The 26,396-nt window shown below is 38.1% G+C and overlaps 2 protein-coding genes across 6 annotated transcripts; one reads left to right on the plus strand and one right to left on the minus strand.

The window, feature by feature from the left end:
• Positions 1 to 148: 148 nt before the first annotated feature.
• On the minus strand, positions 149 to 9,838 carry LOC148739803 (U11/U12 small nuclear ribonucleoprotein 25 kDa protein-like). Its single transcript, XM_088750074.1, has 7 exons — positions 9,581 to 9,838; positions 8,261 to 8,366; positions 7,227 to 7,301; positions 4,056 to 5,814; positions 2,870 to 3,245; positions 1,059 to 1,552; positions 149 to 467 (listed from the first exon to the last, which is right to left on the minus strand). The coding sequence occupies exons 1-4, from the start codon at positions 9,813 to 9,815 to the stop codon at positions 5,757 to 5,759; spliced, it is 474 nt and encodes a 157-aa protein (XP_088606200.1). The 5' UTR covers positions 9,816 to 9,838; the 3' UTR covers positions 149 to 467; positions 1,059 to 1,552; positions 2,870 to 3,245; positions 4,056 to 5,756.
• Positions 9,839 to 9,846: 8 nt separating this feature from the next.
• Positions 9,847 to 23,837, plus strand: LOC111344111 (FK506-binding protein 2-like). 5 transcript variants are annotated; one of them, XM_088750057.1, is made up of 6 exons: positions 9,847 to 10,055; positions 11,621 to 11,638; positions 17,226 to 17,319; positions 19,550 to 19,583; positions 20,096 to 20,166; positions 21,024 to 23,837. In XM_088750057.1, the coding sequence occupies exons 1-6, from the start codon at positions 9,951 to 9,953 to the stop codon at positions 21,215 to 21,217; spliced, it is 516 nt and encodes a 171-aa protein (XP_088606183.1). In that variant the 5' UTR covers positions 9,847 to 9,950; the 3' UTR covers positions 21,218 to 23,837. The 5 variants fall into 5 exon arrangements, 4 of the variants coding, with proteins under 4 accessions (XP_088606183.1, XP_088606182.1, XP_088606184.1 ...); XM_088750056.1 differs by lacking the exon at positions 11,621 to 11,638 and adding an exon at positions 11,806 to 11,868; XM_088750058.1 differs by lacking the exon at positions 11,621 to 11,638.
• Positions 23,838 to 26,396: the final 2,559 nt, after the last annotated feature.

Below are 26,396 nucleotides of genomic sequence, written 5' to 3' on the forward strand. Positions count from 1 at the left end.
ATCTATTTTCTACTGGAGCTGAAAATTTTGGGTGGTAAAGTAAACGCAGTGGATTGGAATCATAAAGGAATTTATAATCTCAATACGGATGTCTATCATGTGACTTTTAGCAAGAATGACTGAATTGTCTCACCACTGCAAGACTTAACACTGTGATTCACTTCATTAAAAATAAATATTTAACTGCAATAAATTACATTCATCCAAAAACACATTAAAAGCTCATAATTTCACTGAGTACCATTACATGCTATTTCGTTCCACTCTCTCGGCTCTTTGCCCTCTTTCCATCGAACTCGCTCATACGGGTACTTCTTTCATTCTCCCAATCTCGCAAGGCATCTTGGGTCATTAATTGCTGCATCGCAAGTGACATGAGTCTGTCACAGTCTCCAAGGACCCTGGAGCCCGTCTGTGTCCCTGTTAAATCCTTCGCGAGGCATAGTTTGTCCACATCTATCTTTTGCCTAGAAAACCAAAAGGATGCACTTTCCTTGATTAATTGTTAATAAGCAAAATTTTGGGAAAATAAAATTAACTGTTAGATTTTCCCAATTTTTTGGGTTCCCTGTTCTACGTAGAAGCTAGTATCACGAGACCTGTTTTCCATATTTGGTATTGTACACGAGGTCTTCTTTCAGATTAAAAAATAGTTCTTACCGCCATCTTGATCTGGTTTACTGTGTTCCTTGCCTTTATTCGGAATACACAACATTAACCAAGAATTTGATCATGGTGTATAACAGCTGTACATAGTGTGAAAAGAACATGAGCATGGGAGTAATTAGAATTAGAGCAAAAGCTCTCAGTCATAGGTTGAAATATCGGAATTTTTTCCGTCACTCCAGGGCTCGACACCAACTTTTCAACTTACTAGCCAAGTGACTAGTGACATCTTAGATGTTATGACAATTTCAGTTTGTTTACTAGCTAAACTGGCTAGTGCAAACAAAAAACCACTAGCCAAAACTGAATTTCTAATAGTCTGTGGCTAGTGGACTACTGTTAGTGCCGAGCCCTGCACTCATATCATCAGATGACAAACACTAAATTCCCACCTTTCTTTTGCACTTGTGTCCAGTTCTGACTCAGATCACAAAAATCAAACAGTTTAGCATGTCTTGCTGTCTTCAGAGTCCTAGTACCTAAATCATTCAGTTCTTCAAAACATGAGCTTGCATGATCATCAAGAACATACTGTAAAATGGTCTCTGGTAATGAGTGTCACACTTTGCGCATTTTTCCATGAAGACATTGCCATGTAACTCTGACAGGTCTTTCTCTCTGGAATTCCAGACAGTCCATGTATCCATGTAGTCTATCTCCACTCTGACTGATAATGTGCTTGAGGAAACCTGACTGAATCAACTTGCAAAGAGCTTCATGAGTGTCTGTTGGACATACTGTATTTCTTCATATGGTACACCACAATCTTTATCACCCATCTCATGTATGTCCCCCTCGTCAACATTATCAATAACAGTCTTTGGAGATCTCGTTTTCTGGTTTGTTGTCATGGCCTTCATTTACTACTTCAGTTTAGTGGCTTTCCCTATAAAAAGTAAAATAAAAAGAACTTATGATTTCAGTAAGGTAGGTTATCAAAGTAGAAAAAGTATACAGAGGAAAACTAAAGTGGGAAAAGAAATGCTGCAGAGAAATAACACACTTGATACAGTAGAGAAGGTTGTGGCTATGGTTGTGGCCATTGTGTTGAATACACTGGTAACCCAGTGTTATCCTTTGTTTGACAATGTCTTTTATAACACAACCAAAGTAAATCGCGTGCTTTGATTGGTCAATTTAGCGTCCCCCATTTGCCCATGGGTGTACGCTGGTGACGTGAGCAAATGCAAAGACTATTTTTCCGCGCGCGCTCGTTTTTTCAGGTCACGTAAGATTTGTTAAATTAAAGGGAACTCTTTAGCTACAATGTATCAATGTTATGTTATAAAACAAATGGTAAACACCACAGCGTACACTATTGAGTTATGGATGCACTTGGGAGGTTTGTTAAGCACTCAAGAAGCTAGAGTCGTTCTCGGCTATCGCCTCGAGCGACTCTTACGCTTCTTTTGTGCTAAGCAACCTCCTGCATGCATCCACAACTCAATAGTGTACGCTGTGGTGTTTACCATTTGTTAATTGCTAGTCATCTTCTGGTCAAGATACTGATACATTACTGTGCCTCACAAAGCCTTACATTTCCCTTTGATTGGCCAGAATTCAACACCTTTGACAGGCACACTTCTGAAATTTTTATCTCAGTCTGCAACACCTCTTTGTAAGGCTTTCCTGTCAGGCCAATCATAAAATCTAAGAAGTCTATAAACCCCTTATCCACTAAGAGTAATGATCAGCATCTGACCTCACATTACAGTATCACTACAGAGTAAAACATCGAAGTCATGAGAATAAAAAAGAATCACCAACTGAAAAACCTCTTGAGTCACTCAGATTGACCAATGCTTTGTTTCAGAGTAATATGGAGTTTTGTATTGAGAACACAGTAAAAGTACTCGTACTAGTGTTAGTGATATTACTGTAATATTACTGAGTGATGTGAAAGTGCTGTTTTTATTAGTAAGACTATTCTACCAGCTTATAAGATACTTGATCAACGAATAAAGATAGAATAGTGGTAAGCAATTGAGGAGTGTGTGTCTCCACTAAATGAATACACAACACTCATGAAAATCAGAGAAGTGCACATTGTAAATGTGAACATTAAGTGGAGTGGGTGGGGGGGGGGGGTGGGATGGGGGAATTTTGATACCATGCCCTATTCACCCTCGATTCATTGTAAACATTGTGGTTGAGTTTATCAATATATTACTGGTATCCAAAAGTTGTATTTGAGCCTTCTCACCTATCTTCCGCAGTGCATTTGCCAGATTTCCCTCCGTAGTCCCCGATACCGGCAGATGTCGAAATCCCAGTACCACACAGTGCTTAGCTTTCCTTATCAAGTCAGCAATTCTCGAGGCTTCGGTGATGAAAATATCGAGAGAGTCCTGATACTCGGAAGTTTTCGACGCTTCTTTCACCAGCTTCTTCTCATCCGCACTCAATACAAGCGGTGCATTCGTTTTGCTCCTCATTCGAGTAGTTTTGATGAACAAATTCCAACAATTATTGATGAAAAATTCCATCTCCACTCAGCGTCCATTTTATCTTCGAGCAGTACGTGTGCCGCTTAGAGAAGCCGCTGTGAGGTACCATGGTACGAGCTTCGACCCTCGCTTCTGAAAATGAAATACAGGGAAATTTGCAGTCACTGAAACTGCAATTGGCTAGATTGCAGAATAGCCAGCCACTCATTTACATGTCATTGAATAAGAATACTCTATTGCACAATTGTGTTATGCTTCGTTCTTCAAAGCCTCCCGATACAGGTAAATGAGGTGGCTGGGTATTCTGCAATTGCTCCCTACAATTTGCGAAAAATCCACCTTCTTCCATGCCCAAAGTCATTCCTTGAGATTTTAAAGAACTGTTCATTTGCGCGTTTTAGACTACTTGTTCCCAGGTCTACCCATTACATTTTATATGCCATACAGAGGTCCAATAAAGTTTTCGTTGGGGGTGAGGTGAGATGACAAAATGTGAGTCAGAGAGAGAAGGCATTATCAGTGTAATTGAAAGGCCAACTTAGCAGTTAATTATTTCTTCTGAAAAATGCAAGTCACAACACCACTATGATCTATTCCGGCTCATCCTTGGTGTAAAAACCTGTGAAGCTCACGAGTGACGTAAAACAAAGACAATAAAACATTATAAACAATAGCGTACAGCAAAACAATTAATACCTCATGAAACAAAGAAAACCTCGTCAGGTTTTTACACCGAGGATGACCCTCTATTCCAGGCTCTCAATCAGTGAAGATGAGCAAAAGAGCATGAAAGTGGTTTTCAGAACTCTGCCTCCCCCCCCCCCCCCTTTTTAACATTCTCCACTGGTTGCACCCCTTGTCAAAGCTTTAGTAACTGCTGTTTTCATCATTTAAATGAATAAAATGACAAAATTTGAAAAACAATGTTATTCCGAGGGTTACCCAGCAGCATGTTGTCGCATTTACTTGACAGCTCCCTTTTATCATAGTTAGGCTTTTATCCATTTTAAATCCATTTTATCCATTTTAAATCCTGGTGGAAAGAAGCACTACTGACAGTGAGAGTTGAGTGTCTTGCCTGAAAAAATAAATACAGTAGAACCCTACTGCCCCTAACATGGTTAACTGGAACCTTTCAGTAACTTGAACAAGATCTGCTTAATTCCCTTGACCCCATTGGCCACTTTCCTAAATGGCTGCCGGATTAATATTCTTTTGTTTAAATTTAAATTAGCCTTTCTGGCCTCGCTTGAGATAATGTATTCTTTTGAATTTTTAACTGGAGAACGAGGTCAGAAAGGCTAATTTAAATTTAAACAAAAGAATAGTAATCCGGCAGCGATTTATGAAAGTGGTCTATATTTAAATCATTTACAGCAAAATGGTAAACAGCACAATAGCACCAGCAGAGTGGAAAATTAACATAATAAATAAACAATTAAGGAATGATTGAGAAATAAAGACAATGACTTAGTCAGAGCTTGGACCCAGTCCATTTGATCTACAGTCCAGCAAACTAATTTCTGCATCTCCCCAAAACATAATTCCAGACACATTGATTTCTGATAGCTCGTTATTAATCATTGATGGTTCACATCCTTTTTTAATGCCATTATGTCACACAGTAATTAATTTTACAGAAGTCTGGGTGAGATTAGACCAAACCAACACTTAATCAATGACCAAAAATCTGTCAAAGTACTTCTCATGAATGCCCAATTGCTAAATTTTATCATTCACTCATTCATTTCTTATGTACAGTATATCAAATAGAAAAAAAAAAATTCAAAAAAATCAATCATTACTACACTAACTGCCAACAACAACAACAATTTATCACTTATAGAGCGCTATTTACAATGACAGATCAAAAGCGCTTTACAATCAATCCTAACCTGCCCATCCCACGCCAGGGGAGGACATCCATCACACAGTAATCTCGTGCGTGGGAAATTAACGTCTCCTACCCATAACCCTGTAGGAGACGGGACCTCCATTTATTCGTCCCTATCCGAGAAGACTAGAATATCTAACCATTTCTTGATGTTATAGAAAGGTAGCATATTCTTCTCAATTATTTTAAGACCTTGAGTGTTGGTCCGGCCAAGGCTCGAACCCTCGACCTCCCGCACAACAGTCCAGCGCTCTATCCATTGGGCTAACCGGGAGGCGGTTAGCCCAATGGATAGAATACTGCCAAGAAATTAAGGAGGCTCAAAACTAAATGAACTTGGCTGAGAGTAATACAAAAACAAGATCTTTCCTGCTTTCACCATCTAATACAGTAGTTTAGGAAACTTCTCTCATGAATGACTGCCAATGATGGAATTTGTGGCTATGACCTCAAAAGGGGGCCATGCAAACCTCATCAGTGAATCTCTGCAGTGTTGAGTCTACTGAACTTCTATATCATCACAATACCAGCTGTGGGCCTTGCACGTGTAGCAATATGTTCTCTACTCTCTCATGGGGGTAGAACAACAACAACAACAACAATTATTGCATTCTCTGAGATCACTGGGAAACTCTTCATCTCTCCTGTGAGCCAGAAGGTACATGATAGAGGATGTGATCCCAAATCTGCTGTCCCGCTTTAGACCAGCTGTTCTTCCCATCATCTAAGAATAAATCTTGATGATCAAATTATTTCCTTCGGAGTCTCTTCACAAAAGTAACCTCATCTTTACTTTGAATGCCATAACTGCAAAGAGAAACAAATCTTACACTAAAGGTGATCAAAATTGCTCAGTCACCCAAGCTTTCAAACCTTTCGGGCACGCTTTTTTTTTTTCTCATTTAGTTTTTATTACATATGTGCAAACTATAATCAAAATTTAAGATATGGGTGAGATATTTCTACACGGAGAAATGAGGTTATTCACATGAAAAACAAAACTTCCCTTAAAAAAAAATACAGTCAGTCTGAATAATTGAATGTATAAAAATTGCAAAATAAATTACATTAATAATTTTTTTCAAAGTGAAATTCTTTACAAAATGTTTAATAAAAAATAGAAGTTACGCTCTAAAATACTGAGTCTGCCAACTTATAACTACAAGTACATGTCTGCTCTAAAACAAACAGTTCCATTTCTCAATCACAGTCAGAAATAAGAAAATAAGGTTTAAAATTGCTCAGTTTACAGTTTACATCCTAATATCAGTGAGTAAATTCTCCATACTGTTTTCTTTAACAAATGGTAAACACCACAGCATACACTATTGAGTTCTGAATGCATGTGGGAATTTGCTAAGCATGAAAGAAGCATAAGAGTTGCACAAGGTGATAGCTCAGAGAGTGACTCTAGCTTCTCGAGTGCTTAGCAAACCTCCCAAGTGCATCCATAACTCAATAGTGTATGCTGTGGCATTTACATGTACCATTTGTTTTATAGCATAACATTGAACATTGTAGCAAAAGAGATTTCTTTTATTTAACAAATCTTACATGACCAGAAAAAAACAAGTGTGCGTGGAAAACTAGTCTTTGCATTTGCTCACACCAGAAGTGTACACCCATTGGAAAATGGTGGATGCTGAATTGACCAATCAGAGTGTGCACTTTTCTTTGGTTATGTTATAATTACACTTCCTAGGGAGACATGGAGAATTATTTGAAAAAAACCAAGAGCTTCTTTAGCTGCATGGTGATCATTTCCTTTCTTCTCCATGACCTTAATGTGTGGTTCAGGTCGAGTGATATTGTAAGGAGAAATTAGATGCTAGTCACTCTCATGGGTTAAAGCATTCTATCATAATACATATATCTTATTAACCAAGCATGAGGGCCGTACTTGGAGAATATTGGCCTGAGGTCTTGACAGTACGGACCGAGCGCAGCTCGGTCTGTACGAAAATGACCGAGGGCCAATACTTTTCCAGTATGGTCCTGAGCAAGCTTGGTTAATAAGAGATTTATTATGACTGAAGTTCAAAGGGACACAAGTGCCATATCATTTGCGACCATTTGGGACAGTGCCCAGTCCAATACTGAGAGAATATTGACTGGCAAAAGAGCATTTTGATTGGTTGATTTTAGTTATTGGCCCTCTGACTGCCCGAGTCGTGTAATAATATTAAATAATTCATAACCATTTCTACCCATTGACTTACTACGTGAGTGGTTGATGATCCTCTGTTAGCTTCTGTCCTTCAAATGACAACCAATAGGTTTTCCAAACGTACTTCCTATTAATTATAACTTATATGTATTAAATTTATTACATAAAGATTTGTGTAAAGAAAGATTAACATTTAATTGTTTGTCTCAAATGTTGGCTTTGATACTGATCAGCAGTTATGCTTTTTAATAGTAGGCATCCATGCTTCATGAATTTCAATTTCTGTATCTCTACTGAAGTTTTAGCTTTGCATATACGTAAGTTGAACAGGTCAAGTTAATATTTGTTTTATAGCAGCGCTCCCACACACAAAGCGTGCGTGGAGCAGAGCCCCATACCCATGGAATATGGCCAACCTCTTTTTGTTTGGTTGTCAAGTGACTGACCGAGCATATGTGCCTTCAGATTGCATGGGTAGGGTAGGGGACACTATCAAAATGAAGGGAGGGGTGTCTCAGGCAAGTCTTGGCAACTGCACATCTTTTATGTTATCATTAATATTACAAACTTGGGAGCTCTGCTTTTAGGCTTGGCTAAATCTATATATTTAGGCTTTATAACCCTTCGCCACAAGTGTGAGTGTTCCACTATAAAATTCAACAAGTTTTCAAGTAGAAAGCTAAGAGATGAAATGAAAATTAGGGTACGTTGTTTGATTCAATACCAAATTTTCAAGGCTACAGAGTGTAAAAACATAACAATGTATAGCACACATAAAGTGGTAGACTGATATTTTGATCTTGAAAGTACAGTGTATAAATCTGATTATATCAATCAGAAATATCAAAGTATGTAAAAAAATAGGGCCGGTTTTTTTTAGACAAAATTTAGCCTTTGTTTAATTAGACTGTATTCTAAAATATGTTGAATTTGGCTAAATCTCTTACCTCAATGTTTATTTTTGTGGGCAGTGTACAGAGGACAGAAAGCTAGCATTGAAGGAGATATTAATATTAAATGAAAACAACCCCCCTATAGAAAATAGAGTGTAAAATGAACATGATTCAATTTTTTAAATCCACTTACCAGGAGACAACATTTGGGCCTCCTTCCCTAGATAGTTTAAGTGAGATGTGTCTTTGTATTGCCTTCTTTAAGTCATGCACTGTTGCATTTTGGATGACAACAACAGCTGAAGGTGTTTTAAAAAACATATAACATTATAATGTACTCACTGTATACATAGAACCATCAAGTAAATAACATTCTGGGCCCAGGTGTTCAAACACCGATCAGCGCTAACCCAGGGTTCAATTTTAATCCAGGTTTCTATATTTCTCTGTTCAAAAGCTGTTTTAGGATGATTTTCCTGCTTCTTCCCAAAGCATTCAATCATCAAATTGCAGACATGTGGAATTAAACTGAATTTTCTCTTAAAGCTTTCAGATCTGCAATTAAATTTTACACTAACCCTGGGTTTTCTTAACCCGCTTTTGAACAACCTGGCCCTGTTCTTTTGGCTTTCATCTCTGTCCATCAGAGTTCCCTCAAGAGTTAATAATATTTCATAATTATTCACCAAAGTAGAGTTGAACAGTGGAGGGTATGAACCAATCTGCAAAGGGATGAGGTATTAATGCCCACCAATGTCACTGACACTGGGGTGAAAAATTGTTTTTAATTAGTATAGAAACCACGTACAAAACAAAAATGTAGTTTATCTCAGTCAGTATACCAAAATGTGGTTGCATAAGACCCACTTGACATGCAATTTTGTCTCTTTGCTGTTCTGAGGTGAATGGTACTTGGTAATCAATTTTGATTTAGCCAGTCAGAGTACAAGAAAGGCACTTTTCACTTGATTGTATAGCACAGGTGTATCTACTAACTATAAGAAATTATTGGGTGAGGTTAGGTATGATATAATGATTTATCAAAACCCAGGTCTGAGTTGCCAGCCAAAGCCAAACGGTGAGGCAGATAACACAGACACAAGGTTTGGCAATTGATTAAATCATGCGAAAACCCAATTCAATAATCGTTTTATCATACAATGTACATTATCTACAAAAAAAGGGACTTCTATAAGTTTGCAAAAGTTTGAGAACATTACACTGGCGAGGGTCTTGTAAACTAAGCAGAACTTGCTCAACATGCTGCCTATAATATCTGCTGTAGATATTGGGTTATCGTGTCAACTTCGTATGTTATTGTATATTGATTGAATGCTTCTCGACCAATTAAATTTTTCATGGTAAGTCTAATATATAATAATATTTTCCTAATTAAAGTAATTTATTTTGATATTCTTAACCTACTTCTCTATCAACAATTAATTGAGTAGGCAGCTACAGTTCTTTCACGATTAAAAATTCTACGTTAGAAAACATTTGAGGTTCTTCTTACGTAGCAAAGTGCCTTGTTCATCTTGCTGACGAACGTTCACAACAATAGCGCGGCCATGTTCCAGTGCAATCTGCGAGTTCACTTCATCGAGAGTTGGTTCATTTGGCAATCCAATAAGCAGTGGATCTCCCATTATCTTTCCTAGTTGTTCAGTGAAGAGAGCCATCACTTCTGGATGCGATAGAGAGTCAATCTTTTTCTCCAATTCTTCTAGACTCCCTAAATCGTCCGCCATATTGACTTGAGATTCATTCCCAGGTTTTCTCGAGGTTCCAATCAGAGAGGTACGCCTGCCTCTTTTTGCCGCGATTAGATTACGGCCAACATTCATTTACTCCCACAGATAACGTAAATTGGATAATGATCTCAAATGGAGAACAACTTAAGATTACTATTCTGTAGTCTTTTCCTTTTCCTTTTATGTGAGTATGCCTCTGGAGCCAAAAAGAAGAAGGATTTAGAGACAATTGTTGAGGTATGTGAACCAATGTGAACCTCGGATAAACTACTTGCGCTTAAATGGCTGCAGGTAATATTTCTTTGAGACAAGGCCAATTTCTGAAATTTTATGAGTTTTGACCCGAATTTGGATTTCAGCTTGTCTTCGAAAAAATAATTATCTCTAAGGTCTGTAAAGTTGGCATTATTTGTGGGAAATTTCAAGGAATTTGTCGCGATTACCTGCTTGCGCGGGTTTTGTTATGCAGTCGAGAAAACTATAGTCTAAAAGCTCAAGTTCTCAAACATGGCATGTATACAGGGGGACTCTGGTGAATTTTAGAGCAAAATATGTTGTGGCGAAAATGAATTGATATACGTTTGGTTAGCCAAAAGTGGTTGAGGCTGAACTTTGTTGTTCAAATATCGATAAGACTGTAAGTTGTAATCTATTGTGTTTTCCAGTTATTTCTGCGGTGATATGAACGAGCGAGATTAATCCTTCGCGGGTCAAAGGCTCTAAAATATCACGCGATCTTTTTTTTTTTTTTTTTTTAATCCTTTACGCGGTATTAGCTTTATCGTTACTCAAAATAACGTTTTTCCGAGCGTTTCTGTTGGAGAAACAGTAGAAAATTAAATTATGAAGAATATTTTTTTCTGTTTTATACAAATAAAATACAATTGTAGTCTGGGTTATTTATGTAGGAGTGTCACGACAGGTGTTCTAAAGTAATGCTGGGAAATTAATAATTTATTACGAATCTTGTCTCCAGGCAGCAGTGATTTTAATATCTTGGGTTTGATAATCTAATTTGCATGAAATATTATTTGTGAGGAAAGAAAAACATTAAGATCTTATCAGAAATTTATGGAGTGTTCTTTGATAGAAGGGTGCAACTGGTTCACAAGTGATACATACAATGTAACTCATACATTGTAACAATGAAACATATTCTCAACATGTACCAATAAAATAAGCACAAGATTTTAATTTTAATATCTAGCAAGAACAAATAAATTATGGTTAAATTGTGCCTAATAGAAAAGCAGTTCAATTACCTGACAATGTTTATATTGTTGAATTGAGACCTATATAGACACCAAAGTGGAACAAAGGGGGAAACCTTACAGTCTCATTCCAAAGTCTCATTCAAAGTTTTATTAGAAATATAATATCAGCAGACTAAATGTGTTCTCAAAATTTAAAAAAAATATAGTACACTCAGGCCACCAAAATTTTAGTGAGAAAATAAATTATGTACAGTATGTGCTGTAACCTGAATTTTCTCTGATATGTGATGGCTCTCAATTCACTATTTTATTGCCAAATTTGGAAACTGATGATTGAGGGATATGATTTAGATTGTGTCAAATTAGGTTAGTATTGTAAATACAACTGAGGTGTCAAAATCAAATTCAAGTGATTAGGTGAAGAGATTATAAACATTCTCTCGTAGGTCTTCACAGAAAGTTATTTAATTTGTCAAATTAGGGAAGCTTCCATACTTACCTGTAAATAATGCGAAAAAAAAAGATGATCAAGAAGTCTTAAGAAAATTATGAAGAAGTCTGGCATTTTCATTTGTTATTTTACTTTAGGTGCTGCCACTAGAGCTGGTACAAATATGTGGTCATGATCTGACTGCACTTGCTGGCTAGTATCAGAAATCTCTTGTTTGTTGCACTCACTAGTTCAATATCCCATACAACCAACTTGTGTGTGTCAATACCATATAGACTATCTTTCCATGAAGTATTCTATATGCATGATCTTTCTATTTCAGTACAAGCCTGCTACCTGTGAGGACAAAGCAGATAATGGTGACATTGTGTCTGTTCACTATACAGTATGTACATGTATAATTATTGTCTGCTTCTCAATTAAAAGAGGGGTCAATAGTGTTAGAATACATGCCCGGATATTCCGAGCACCCACACTTAAGTTAATTAACAGTTGCCCCAGATTAGAATACACCACAACGTACTACTGCTCACCTGCAAATTTCCTTTGTGGTAAATGCCTAAAATGATTATCGTTTCGTTCTAATTATGCCTATCTAAAAACCTGTATATAATATGATTCACTATGAGAAATAAATCAGTTATTACTCCTAGCATTGGTTGATGTGCCATTTTGTGTAACTACTATGGCGACATCGAACTCTTGGAACCTAACAGGTTATGGGCCCAGGAGAACACTCCTGTTTGACGGGGATGACAGTAAATACGAGCTATGGGAGGTAAAGTTTTTGGGATACATGCGCCTTCAGAAGCTGTACAATGTGGTCGTTCCCCCAGAAAGCGAAACGACAGCCCCCAGTGCTGAAAAGAAAGCGCATGCCTTCGCCGAACTTGTTCAGTGTTTGGACGACAGAAGCTTGTCCCTCGTCATAAGGGAAGCCAACAACGATGGGAGGAAAGCTTTGCGCGTGCTGCGAGAGCACTACCAAGGGAAAGGAAAGCCCAGAATCATTGCCCTCTACACAGAGCTGACTTCGCTTCGTATGAATGACGGAGAAACCACCACGGACTACATTATTAGGGCGGAGACCGCGGCAACTGCTCTGAAGGCAGCGGGGGAGGTGATCAGCGATAGCTTACTGGTAGCTATGGCACTAAAAGGTCTTCCTAGCAGCTACAGGGCTTTTGCTACTGTAGTTATGCAGAGAGAAAAGCAAATGACCTTTGCTGAGTTTAAGACAGCCCTTCGAAGCCATGAGGAAAACGAGCGATGTTGCCGTAGTGAAAGCGACGGTGTTATGCTGGCTAACGCGTCCAAGGCGCTCCCAGCGAAGTTCCAAGGAAACTGTTATAAATGTGGCAAAAAGGGGCACAAAACTGTAAACTGTTACTCCCATAAAGTAGTGGATAAATGGTGCCAACAATGCCGGACCAAGTCCCACAACACTAAAGAGTGCCGAGTACGGAAGACCGATGCAGCGAAAACAGCCGCGGAACCCCAAAGAAAGAGGGAAATATCAAAGAACATGGACTCCGTTGAACATTATTTTACTTTCACCGTTAAAGACCAAAGTGGTCTAGGTAAGAAACAGCAAAATAGTTTACTTTTCGATTCGGGAGCTACTAGTCATATAGTAACTGAGAAATCTAAGTTTGTAAAGTTTGACTTAGACTTTAAAGCAAAGGATCATGTTGTTGAGCTCGCCGATGGAAGTAAGGCTAACGTAGTTTTGGGGAGGGGAGAAGCTAAGGTTAAGTTATATGACATTAACGGTAATTTGCATGATGTTATCCTTAACAACGCTCTGTATATCCCGTCCTACACTCAGAATATTTTTTCTGTTTCCGCGGCGGTAGAAAGAGGGGCGAGCATAAATCTTAACAGGAAAGAAAAATATTTCAAAGCACCGGATGGCACAAAGTTCGAGATCGAGCAAAAGGGGCGGTTGTACTATTTGAATAGCATTTCATCCTCCCACAACAATGCAAGCTCTTTGATGGAGTGGCATAAAATTATGGGCCATTGTAATTTTCAGGATTTACGAAAATTATCTAATGTTGTTGACGGCATGAGAATCAAGGATGACAAAATATGCGAGTGTGCGGTTTGCACGCAAGGTAAAATGTGTCAATTTCGGAACCGGAAACCCGATGAAAGAGCTAAAGCAGCATTAAATTTTGTCCACTGTGATCTGGCTGGTCCAATCAGTCCGGAGGCCAGAGATGGTTTCAAGTATACATTATGTTTCGTGGATGACTATACTGGAATCATTATGGTTTATTTTCTTAAGCAGAAAAGTGACACAGTAGAGGCCACAAAGAAATTCCTGGCTGACACAGCCCCGTATGGCAAGATAAAGCGCATTAGGAACGACAACGGAGGCGAATTTTCGAACAAAGCGTTCCGATCGTTATTGCGCGAAAACACCATAAAACACGAGACATCCTGCCCCTACTCACCGCATCAAAATGGATCGGCGGAGCGGGCATGGCGCAGTCTTTTTGAAATGGCCAGATGCCTTTTGTTAGAATCAAAATTGCCAAAACAATTTTGGACATACGCGCTAATGACTTCCGCCCATATCAGAAATCGATGTTTCAACGCGAGATTAGGCAAAACTCCCTACGAAGCGCTTGTAGGCAACAGACCGGATATTAGCCACATGCAAGTTTTTGGCTCCACTTGCTATGCTTATGTTCAAAATGCAAAGAAGCTAGAAGCGCGTAGCAAGCAAGGTATCTTTGTAGGCTATGACAAGGAAAGTCCATCTTACCTAGTGTATTTCCCGGAATCAAACAAAATTGAGCGGGTAAGATGTGTAAAATTTTTCCGAACTGACAACTCGCCACATTTTGATGAGGACGCTCTACGACCAGCTGTTGACCCGACAAAACTGACAGAGGGGGAACATGATGAAGTGACTAGTAACTCAACTGAGACAGAGGGTCAGAGCCCCGGTGAGAAATCTGATAACGGTGAAAATGACAAACGCTACCCCCCACGAACCCGTAACAAACCCCAACACTTAGAAGACTATGTTTTAGCCACTGACTCAGACGATGATATTAACGTCACAGTAGATTACTGTTATAGAGTTTCAAACATTCCGACAAGTTATGAAGAAGCCATAAACTCTATCGAGGGGATGAAATGGCAAAAGGCCATGAGCGACGAAATGACTGCAATTCGAGACAATGACACTTTCGAATTAGTCACGCCACCTGCGGGTAGAAAAATTGTCGGTGGCCGCTGGGTGTTTGCAGTGAAGGTTGGCCCGGACGGTGGGGAGACCCACAAAGCTCGATATGTAGCTAAGGGTTATTCGCAAACTGCTGGAATTGACTACCACGAAACCTTTGCTCCAACCGCACGGATGAGTTCAGTTCGACTACTTATGCAGCAAGCCGTGCAAACAGGCATGATCATTCATCAAATGGATGTAAGATCAGCCTATCTTAATGCACCAATCGGTGAATGCGAAGTTTTTATGCAACAACCAAAAGGTTTTGAAGAAGTCGGAGAAAATGGCGAAAAATTAGTTTGTAGATTGAAAAAGTCCTTATACGGTCTTAAGCAGAGTGGCCGAAACTGGAACAACATGCTTCATAATTATTTGTGCGAAGAAAAATTTGTTCAATCAGCCGCAGATTCCTGTGTTTACACTCACAATTCCGAGACAGAAGGTCGTGTTATTATAATTGTTTGGGTCGACGATCTAATTATTTCCGCAACAAATTTACCATTGCTAGAGCAGGTAAAAGGCGCTTTGAGTAATAAATTTAAAATGAAGGACCTCGGCCCACTTGCATGGTTTTTAGGCACGGAGTTTAAATGCAGCGAAGAGAGTATTGAAATAAACCAGACGCAATACATCGATAAGATTTTAAAGAAATTTGAGATGTCCGACTGCAAACCTAAATCGGTCCCATGTGCCACAGGGATAGAAAAAGAAAGCGAGGATTCGCGCACATTAAGCGATCCCAGATTATACAGAGAAATTGTTGGTAGTCTTATTTACGTTATGACAGGTACTAGACCTGACTTGTGTTATGTTGTAACTAAACTTTCACAGAAGATGTCTTGCCCCACTGAATCAGACCTCAGTATGGCCAAGCACGTGCTAAGGTATTTAAAAGGCACGCGTGCAAAAGGCCTAACATTTTGCAAATCAAGATCAGCATTGAAGTTAGTTGGATTTTGTGATGCTGATTGGGGAGCGTCTGTAAAAGATAGGCGCAGCATTACTGGGTATAATTTTCAGCTATCTGTAAAAGGCCCTTTAATTTCATGGAAAAGTCGCAAGCAGCCAACTGTTGCACTTTCGACTTGCGAAGCTGAGTATATTAGTCTAGCGAACGCAGTTCAAGAGGCGAAATTCCTCAAACAGTTATGTAGTGATATGAATGTAGTGATCGATAACGTACTTATTAAAGTTGACAATCAAGGAGCGATCAATCTAGCTAAGAACCCTGTAAATCATCAGAGGTCAAAACATATCGACATTAAGTACCACTTCATTAGATCTGAAGTACTGAATGGAAATGTAAATTTAGAGTATGTTGCAACGCAAGATAACGTAGCAGACATCTTCACAAAACCTGTAACTAAAGTTACGTTACAAAAGTTCACAGGCATTATTCTAGGTAGTTAGATTGTTATGCTCGCAACGTCCGAGCAAGAGGGGGTGTTAGAATACATGCCCGGATATTCCGAGCACCCACACTTAAGTTAATTAACAGTTGCCCCAGATTAGAATACACCACAACGTACTACTGCTCACCTGCAAATTTCCTTTGTGGTAAATGCCTAAAATGATTATCGTTTCGTTCTAATTATGCCTATCTAAAAACCTGTATATAATATGATTCACTATGAGAAATAAATCAGTTATTACTCCTAGCATTGGTTGATGTGCCATTTTGTGTAACTACTATGGCGACATCGAACTCTTGGAACCTAACAAATAGAAATGCCTATGAGAAGGATGTTCTCACATGCTTACATTTTTGAAGGAAAAGTTTGAACCAAAAAAACTGGAGAATATTGGGAAGGGGGGGGGGGGGGAGGGAGGGGAAGGCTTGGTGAATAAAAACCAAAATGCCTTCTGTTATTTTGTTGAACAAGACATTTTGCTTGAAAGTACAAAGAGAGCCCAGAAAAGAGTATGGTCAGAGCCATACAGTACATGCCTTTCTTCCTATTGCCATCTTTCACTGAAGGGCAGGAAAAATGAATTTAAGTATCACGAATGGTAATTTAGAGTAAACTTGGTGATAGGGGTTCTGTACTCACCCTTTTCTTGCCCCATCACTTTTTTCCCTCAAAAACAAGCATTAACCAAATAATACAAAATAGACTAAAAACAAACAAACAAAACAAAGCAATACAAAGGAAAAGACAAATCTGGTCCTTGTCCTGGCTGTTAAGAATAGATATATTCCACATCCCTTCCCAATCACATCCAAGTGTTTCAGCCATCACTTTAAAAGATCATGGAAGACAAATTAAATGATCACTAGGGTGCCAAGCTGTCATTAATGGATAGATTTTGCCATCTCTACCCTGTACTTTTTCATCATGGCTTCAAAAGACTGCCTTATGAAAAAAAAAAAAAAATCAAACAAAGTAAAACAAACTGCCAAAACAACAGTAAGAAATGAACAAACCTGATCTCAGTTCATATGAAAGGTGTTGCTATCATAAATGTATGGATTTCCTTATTTTCTCTATGAACTCTTGTAGGGTACACTGGAGAATGGACAAATGTTTGACTCATCCCTAGCAAAAGGAAGAGAACCACTTGAGTTCCAGTTGGGCAAAGGGAAGGTTATCAAAGGTAACTTCCTGTTGGTCTTTTTGATTATTTAGCTATAATTTTATTAGTCAGAGAAATTTCATTTTGGTGTTGTAAAATTATCTTGATAAAGCCAAAGTTGTTGCTCAATTGCTAACCAGAGCAAAACTAAACTCCTGAAGGAGCTAATGAGAACTCAATGTAACAACAAACAAATTGTGTGAAGCGTGAGAACCACTCAAGTGAGCATTGGTGGTAAATGTTTTCTTTTTAATCTGATTGGTTGACTCGGTAGACAGAGCTAGTTTTCTTGAATGACCAATCACATAGCAAAGTGAAGGAAAACTTTTGTAACCTTGGTTACTGTCAATACTTACATATAGTCGAATGAAAATTACTCTAATTGAAGTATTCCTTTGACTTCTAATAAATTATGTGAATTTTTTAGCTACTAAGAATGATGTACATCCATGGGATATAGTGAGGTGTAAAACTTCTAAAGAAAAAAACATTTAAAGCCAGACTAGTAAACAGTCATTTTTAGGAGGACATGCTGATCTCCTCCCTATGTAAGCAAAGACGAGGGATGATGTTAAGATCAAGGGTGGATATCAAATTGTGACAACATCACTGTTTATCTGGGGTGGGATAAGGCATCTTACGATCTAGCTTTATTTTTGGTAAAAACCAAGGAAAACAAAGTGTAGCCAACTTGTAGGTGAAAAAGTAAGACTCCTAAAACTAATGGAAGCGACCAATGAAATGAGTTATGACTGTGAAGATGCCAATTTTAGCAGCATATAATTACTAAATAGCTGTGCTGATACCAAAGGATTGCCAACAATGGGTACATAAAGTCTTTCTTCTCTGCCCCGCTCAATGGATCCCCTAATGTACAGGGTGAAGTTAGATATTTTAGTATGCAGGTTACATTGTACATTTTTGAAGAAACACTATAAATATGCAAAATGTGTCTTAGAGGCATTTCCTTATTAGTATCCATGTTTTTTTTGACATTATTATCTAGTGGGTTGCTCTGCATGAATGAATGAATGAATTCCTTATTTATATTGCACCTTTTCTATACAATATTCAAAGGTGCTGAGTACCCCCATCAATTTGATAGACACTACACAAAGATAGACCACAACACTGGGCACTACGTGCCCTACTCTTTTCGAACAGTGTGTGGGTTCTTTAATGCCCCACAAATTTTTTTATCACATACAAGGGCTTGTGAGACGAGACCTCCATTTATCGTCCCTATCCGAGAAGACTAGAAAGTCTAACCATTTGCAGATATTATTACAAAGGCAGCACTTTCTTCTCAGTTATTTAAAGACCCTGATTGTTGGTCCGGCCGGATTTAAACTCATGACCTCCTGCACAACAGTCTGGCGCTCTACCAATTGAGCTAACCGGAAGGCGGTCTGCATGCATATTTGATGCTTTCAAGATGTCTATTTTCTAATTGAAGATTCCAGTCTAGTAATCCAATTAGCCAAATATACTGGGACTAACTTAAAGTAACTTTGATTACATTTGTTTGACCCTTAGTCTCCTTCGCAGCTGTTGTTTGGGCTCGTCACGCAACGCTCCCTCTCCCACCAACGATTGGTGGGGGAGGGAACGTTGCATGATGAGCCCAAACAACGACTGTGAAGGAGACTATTTGACCCTTGAATTGTCAGTTTGTTAACAAATGAATGTAATTTATTCTGCACCATTGAAATTACTTGAGTGCTGTTGTTACAGTTAAATTTTAAATGATATTGCTAGAGGTTAGTCTACCAGTCATTTGCATCTCAAGCTTTTCCATTTTTGGTGCCCTGGTTTGAATTTAAAACCACCTCAATTTACGAATCTGGTCCAGTTCTTGCATGTTCAACCATTTACACATTGGGTACCTATTTTTCAATAACTTAAAGGTTTCAGTGTATCTTAATTCATTCAAGTGTGCTAGTTAATTTGACTACATTAGAACCCTTTGTGATATCTAACCTGGCCTGGTGAGCATCATTTAAAATAAAAAGTAAATTGTATTTACTGTGGTAAAAGTGCAGGCAGAGATAACTTCCATTATTATGACCTCTTCTACTGTCTGGTTAAAATCCACTAGTTAAAGCTCTTTTAAGATTTCCCCATTCTTGATCTCATGTAAACAATACCAGAAAGCTCACCAGTTGACGAGTAAGTGCCACTTTAACTTTATCACTCACTGGTATTTCTTTATCTGTTGAATTTATTTATTTATTTATTTATTTTTTAACAGGTTGGGAGATGGGTATAAAAGGAATGTGCATTGGGTAAGTTTTAGAAACGCTATGTAATTAAAACAACAACAATAACAAAGTTGGAAGATTTTCTTTTTTCAGCAGACAGTACCATTAAGCAGTAGACTTGTTCTAGACTGGAGCTTTGCAGAATTTCCTGAAGTGAAAGAAAAATAGTGGCTTAAAATTTTACTTCTATAAACAACAAATTGGAGTGCAAAAAATTGAGCCTGAAGATGGGTACAGGAGCCAGTAGTGGCTCCTGGTGGGTACTATTTTCAAGTTCTATTCATTTGAAATAAACTATTTGCAAACATAACTGATAATAAGATTGGCAACTAGCAGCTGCTACTCAAACTCACTTTGAACCTAACAGCCTTACTATAAATGACTTTCTCTCCCTCCTTTTCTTTTTGTATAGTCTACAGATAAGTTCAAAATCCCTTTTCGGGTCACCATTTTTGGGGCCCCCTGCAGTGAGTTTACAGAAGCAGTGCTCAGACTATTTTGCAATAGTGTACACTTCTGTTATTTTTATTTTGCAGAGAAAAAAGAAAATTGATCATCCCTCCTCACCTAGGGTATGGAGCTCGCGGAATTCAGAATGTTATTCCTCGTGAGTAAATGTTGATTATATTTATCACCATGGAAGACATAAGGTGGTCAATAAGGACAGAAAATCTCCTGAGCACGTGTGAAAGTCCTGATTTATGGCACAAGTGTTTTTCTGGAAGTTTTCTTTTAATTGAACTTGGGCGAACGAAATTTTAAAACTTTTCAAAACGTGAATGGCCATTAATCACCAAATGGAAAAGTAGTTTGTAGGATCATTTATTTATTATTATTTATTATATTTATCATTAAATTCACTTTTCAACTCTCTTTGGTACTTCTTTGGTACACATTACTTAGAAAACTTTTCATGGGTTGGAAAATGCTCATGTTTTCTTTGATTTGGTAGTTTCATGAAACAATTGTGGAAGATCAACGAAGTTAGTGTTTTTCGGAATATTGTATAACTTAGCATTGTTTGTTTATCTGATTCTGAGCGAGTGCAATTCGTAAATTTCATATTGCAATCTATAACTTACTTTAGTTTGTCACTGACCAACCACGAACGGGATATGTGTTGAGTATGTGGAAAAAAGAGGAAAAAAGGCCAAAAAGGGAAAAAGTTCCTATCTTCTCATTATAACATAGACAGAGAATGGTCAAGAAGCCTTATATTTTTGCTCTCTCGGCAAGATTTCCGCACAGCCCCATTGTTTATTACGCGTGCAGTTCTTGGATATAAAGAAAGCAATGGCGGAAGCAGTTGATCGCGTTTGAGACATAGACCTTGTTTTAGAATAGTATGAGTTAAATTATACCGAAATCTACTCGCTAATCATGATACTATTATCATATTACAGTACGTTATTGAATTAACAGCAAATCCTAACATTTTCTTATTTTTGTTTTATTCACACATAGCCAACTCTGTACTGATTTTTACAACCGAGCTCATGTCTATTAAGAGGAAGTCGCTGTTCGATCCAAATTTACTTCTGCAAATAGGATTTTGGCCGGTCCTGGCTGGAATTATTTTGTACTATCTGTATAGAAAGGCAACTAAGGAATCTGGCAAGCCTGAAACAAAGTCGAGCAAGAAAAATAAAAATAAATGATAAAACTGTAAACTGTTCAATATTATATGGCGTTACAGTGACGCCCCTTATTCACCTGCAGATGGCTATAGCACGGTTCTACTTCCCCTCCTTTCCGCAACTTTTCATACGCAACGCTTGATTTCGCTCGTGGATCACTCCTGGAGTAATCGGCGCGGACACTAGAACATAACTCGATTAACTCGATTGGTGATTGAAAAGAGGAAAGGTGACAAGGAATCCCACAAGTTAGGGCTGTAATTAAGGCCAGATCCTCCATAAGCTGAGCAATTTTTTGGCGAGTAGATATGAGTTTATATTAAAGTTCAGATATAAAGAGCGCTGTCATTGGTTGGAAGGGCGTGCTCTATTAGAGTTTATAGTTCTGCAGCCTTGACCTACATCATAAATAGATATTTAACTACCGGTATTTTACCTGATGATTGGAAGGTAGCCAGAGTCACTCCTATCAAAACTAATCCAAATAATTATAGACCTATATCTGTCTTGACGATTGTCAGTAAACTTATTGAGAGAGTAGTCTTCACTCAGTTAGTATATGACTTTTTAATGAGACATGATTTATTTACCGATGCTCAGTCGGGATTTCGACCTTGTCATTCCACTTTGATTACTTTTCTAGATATAACCAGCGATTGTTTTTCTAGTATGGACAATGGCCTACTAAATGGAGTTCTTTTTCTCGATCTCAAAAAAGCTTTTGCTACTATTGATCATGAAATACTACTTAAAAAGCTCAGTTTCTATGGGGTTGACTGCATAAGCTTAAAATGGTTTCAATCATATCTGACTGATCACAAGCAAAGAACTTATGTTAAGGGTTCTCTTTATGATTACGGCTCCACTGTGTGTGGTGTCCCTCAGGGTTCTTTGCTGGGACCTATATTATTCTTGATTTATACAAATGATGTTCTCTCGAGTAGTCTATCCTCAACACCAAGACTGTATGCTGATGTTACTTGTCTTACCCTTACTGCTCATGATCCTACTGATCTACAAATAAAGCTGAACAGTGATCTAAACAACAATCCAGTCTTGGCTCCAAGCATATAAACTTAGTCTTAATGTGAAGAAAACTAAATATTCCATTATTGCTACTCAATACAAGATCACACATCTAGATCATCAACCTGATGTAAGAATAAATGGACATTCTGTGGATAGAGTCAGAGCCCACACTGAGATACCTAGAGGTCGAAATTGATGACACTTTAACGTGGCCCTCTCAAATTGATCACTTGTCAAAAAAGTATCAGCTGGCCTGGCAATTCTAAAGCGGGCCAGGGCCGTAGTACCGCGTGACACCTTAATTAACATGACTAACACGTACATAGTTAGTAGAGGGGACAATGCCCCGGTTGTTCCTTTTTTCCACTATTGTAGCCCAGTATGGAGTTTTATCGGAAAATGCCAATCTGAGAGACTCCAGAAGCTACAAAATAGGGCTGCTCGTATAATAACCAATTCTGATTATATGACGCCATCTTCTTGTTTATTACATAACCTTGGCAGGGATAGACTTGAAGAAAGGCGAACTAAACAGCTAGCGATTGCTATGTATAAGGTGGTCAATGCTCACTTTCCACTTCGCCTTCATAATCTTTTTCAAACAATATCGGAAGTCTATACCTATAATTTGAGGGGCTCGGCTCATAATCTCTTTACTCCTAGACCACTCTCTGAAGCCGGAAAACGTAGCCTGCACTATCGAGGTGCTACACTATGGAACAGCCTCTAAACTACTAGCAAAACCCAGACCCGACTGTTACTGCCTTCAAAGAATCCCTGCTCACATAGCAATTGCTTTTTGTCATAATCTTAAAAATCTTTTTAGTTTTGGATTTAATAGCTCTTATTGTGTGACAAGTTGTAGTGTTAGTTTTTAGTTTTAGCGTTGCTGTTGGTATATAGTAGTGGAATATTAGTATTAGCATAAGTTGTATAATTATATTAATTAGTAGAAATAGTGTTCATTTTAGATTGCTTATGAATGATTATTTGCATATTTAAGTTACACACGGCCCGATGGAAGAGCATATATTATATGAAATTGATACCGCGTATAAATAAAGCTTATGTATGTTATGTATGTATAGCTTACCACTAAATTTTCTGCGATCGTTATTGGTTTAAATTGATCTCGTGACGCTATCAGCCCATAGTGCTTGTCCGCGGAAAATACTCGGATAGATAGTACTCATCCGTGGAAAAGTTTGAATGGTTTGACGACCGCGAAGCTAGGCAAATGTACGAGTACAATGTCTTGTTTTAATGTCTTGTCTTGTTTTAACTCACTAGTAATTTTATTGTATTTAATTTGTATGACAACTGTACTTATCTTTTAACTCATAATATACTAAACTAAAGCAAAACTTACAACTGCAGTAATATTTTAGTAGTAATGGAATCTCTTTTATTAGCTTACAATGTGTAGTATTTACTTATTTATTACTAATACCCGCCAAGACTAGCTAATGCTATATGCAGGTTGTGTAAATTGGCTTTTATTTTCCATGAAATAATAGTAAAACAGTAAATACTAATTAGTAAACGGTACGGTTGCTAATTATTGACATTTGTGACAGGCTGTACGCATGAATAAATGTTTGATCAATCTGCATTTAGTGTGTTTTGTCTGTTTATAAACTGGCGCTCGGAAGAAAATTTAGTGGTGAACAATAAAGACAACAGAGTGCTTACGTCTCGGAAATATCGGTCTGATAGTTGCCCCTTGGAAATTTGATGTTCTTAAAACTAGCATATTTGCCCTCGATGCCTCGCTTCTCGGGCAAATATCTGTTTTACGAACATCAAATTTCCGCGGGACAACTATCAGCCGATAGTTCCTGGACAGAAACACTCTATTGTTAAAAGAGAACATGGAGTTAAAGCTGTGGAGCTATCTGCCAGTTTGTAACATGGCGGACCAAATCCCAATCTTTTCTCTCGGGTTTTTATTCGACCCAGATGTCCTTTACGACCTAGAAGACGAAGAGAAAACGAGCTATTAGCGTCCATCGATTTAGAGGCTACTGTCAATAATAGTGCGACCTACCCGTTAGCAAGTTATGAAAACAATGAGCGAGGCGGCAACTTAAACAAGCAAAGATTTGAAAACATGTTAAGTGCCGCAATAGACGACATATTACAAGACCACAAAAAAAGAAATCTAAACAATCCGCAAAATGGGCTATCCGAGTTTTCGAAGGTGCGTTTCTTTGTTGCAAAAATATAATAAATACAATATGAAAACCTCGAATGGGGCGGGCGCACATTTGCTTGATCTTCTCACCGAAAAAGACAATCAATGAAAGTGGATGATTTCAACATTGGCTAGCACACACACGTTTCTAACCATCTAACCAACAACTACAATTTCCTCTCGCAAATGAACACCAAAACATCGATAAAAATCTTTCTTTTTCATGTGACATCCGTTTTTGCCGTTTTTTAATAGCTTGGTGCAGTGAAAAAAAAAAGCGGCCAAGAACCTCCAACCGAAGAGTTTGACCTAAATCTCCGCTAATTTTACACAGAAGCACGAACAAAAGATGGTGCATTGTATTCAAGGTCATCCCTTCTTGGATTGCGAAGTGCAACTGAAAGATACCTCAACAATCTGCCATTTAACAGGGGATATATCCACATCAAAAGGCACAGATTACCAAGGGGAGATGACAAAACGCGGAGCCCTACTCCATGAAGTACCCTATGGAATACCTAAATAGAGTACCCCTAAAAATCATGTAGTGGTCGAATAACATACTTCATAAACATGGTAAATCGTATAAATGTACATATTTTTAGTAAATACATTTTGAGCTTTCCCGCTCACCGTGATTTGCACTTAGTGTTTTATAGTTTTGGCGCCAGAGCGTTGTCCCAGGGAGTCTGGGAACCAACCCCTCTTTTTATTTAAAGTCGCGAAGAATCTAATATTCAAATAATGGTCAGCCAGAGATCACAAAAAGATCGAAAAGAAGTATGGAATACCCTACGAATTGTAAGTTAAAATTTCGTTAAACTCTCAAATGTTATTCGATATTTAAAAAAAATCTATATTTGTTTTTTTAGATTGACTTGCTTCCTCTGGCAAACAGTACAAAAATAAACGGCAACCATACATCAGAAACCTTCAAAGCTACAGTAACGCTTCAAAAAGAAAGCTCGAATCACACCGATTGTCAAATTAAAGTTCTATACATCCCAATTTTTTGGGGGTAGGGGGCTCTCACTCTTACAGTTCCCCCCCATTTTGGTTTTAGCGCTGTGTAATGAGTTCTTTGACCGGAAGATAAAAAAAAAAACTTCATATGATGAACAAATCTCGCTGTTTCGAGTTCTGCACGAGGTAAAATATTTAAACTTACTACATTTTCCAAATCAACTGCCCAGTCAGATTATTTGCTGACCCATCGATGTTTTGATTTTTTGTTTCCTTGCATATCTCAATTTTATTACGCTACAAATAGAAGGGCGAAGAGAAGGTCAGTTTAAACACACGAATTACTTTTTTTAAGTCCTAGCTTTTATCCTCATCGCTTCACACAATTAAGAAACCCACGAGGCCTTTTTTTAATAGATTGAACGCCAAACCCCTTAGAGACGCCTCACCTAAACAGGTATCTTTAAAGACGTAATACCTGCTGCCGAATGAAGGATGACCGTACTTTTGGCCTCTTGAAGATCATAAATAAAGATGGTACTTGGCCTATCAAAGAAAACGTTCATGGATTACATTTAAGCCTTCTGTTTGAAGTGGCCAGCAGTTTAATGTTCAATTCAAGATGGCGGTCAATTCGTAAACTGTGTCTAACTGTGACAATCATAGAGCTGGCAAGCGCAAAATACATTAAGATATGTACAGTTAAACAATTTACCATGTTTATAAAGTATTTTAACACGGAGCCCTACTCCATGGAATAGGGCTCCGTGTTTTGTCATCTCCCGATTTCCAAGCGTCAAACAGGCTCCTCCGGAGTCAGATAAAGCTAATAAACAAGCGCAAGAGCAACGAAAACGCAAAACAGAAACCTCGAATTCTAGAAGCAGATTTCCAAAAGATGAAGACGTGAAATGAAATCCGGAGAGATAATCCTTGGGGTCTTCTACGGAATCATCTGGTTTCATATAACCTTGTGCTGGTGTCGTCCAGGACGAGAAGGTCTAAGACAGTTGA

This window comes from Stylophora pistillata, chromosome 2 (genome assembly GCF_964205215.1).
Source record: "Stylophora pistillata chromosome 2, jaStyPist1.2, whole genome shotgun sequence".
NCBI classification, from domain to species: domain Eukaryota; kingdom Metazoa; phylum Cnidaria; class Anthozoa; order Scleractinia; family Pocilloporidae; genus Stylophora; species Stylophora pistillata.

Excerpts from the sequence above, each read along its gene's own strand:
- LOC148739803 (XM_088750074.1), bottom strand. The coding sequence starts at position 9,815 with ATGGCGGACGATTTAGGGAGTCTAGAAGAATTGGAGAAAAAGATTGAC. Across the intron at positions 7,302-8,260 it reads GGCCCAAATGTTGTCTCCTG|GAAGTACGTTTGGAAAACCT; the intron begins GTAAGTGGATTT and ends TATAATTAATAG. Across the intron at positions 5,815-7,226 it reads GATCATCAACCACTCACGTA|TTATGGCATTCAAAGTAAAG; the intron begins GTAAGTCAATGG and ends TTCTCTTTGCAG.
- LOC111344111 (XM_088750056.1), top strand. The coding sequence starts at position 9,951 with ATGGAGAACAACTTAAGATTACTATTCTGTAGTCTTTTCCTTTTCCTT. Across the intron at positions 11,869-17,225 it reads TTGTGTCTGTTCACTATACA|GGTACACTGGAGAATGGACA; the intron begins GTATGTACATGT and ends GAACTCTTGTAG. Across the intron at positions 17,320-19,549 it reads CAAAGGGAAGGTTATCAAAG|GTTGGGAGATGGGTATAAAA; the intron begins GTAACTTCCTGT and ends ATTTTTTAACAG.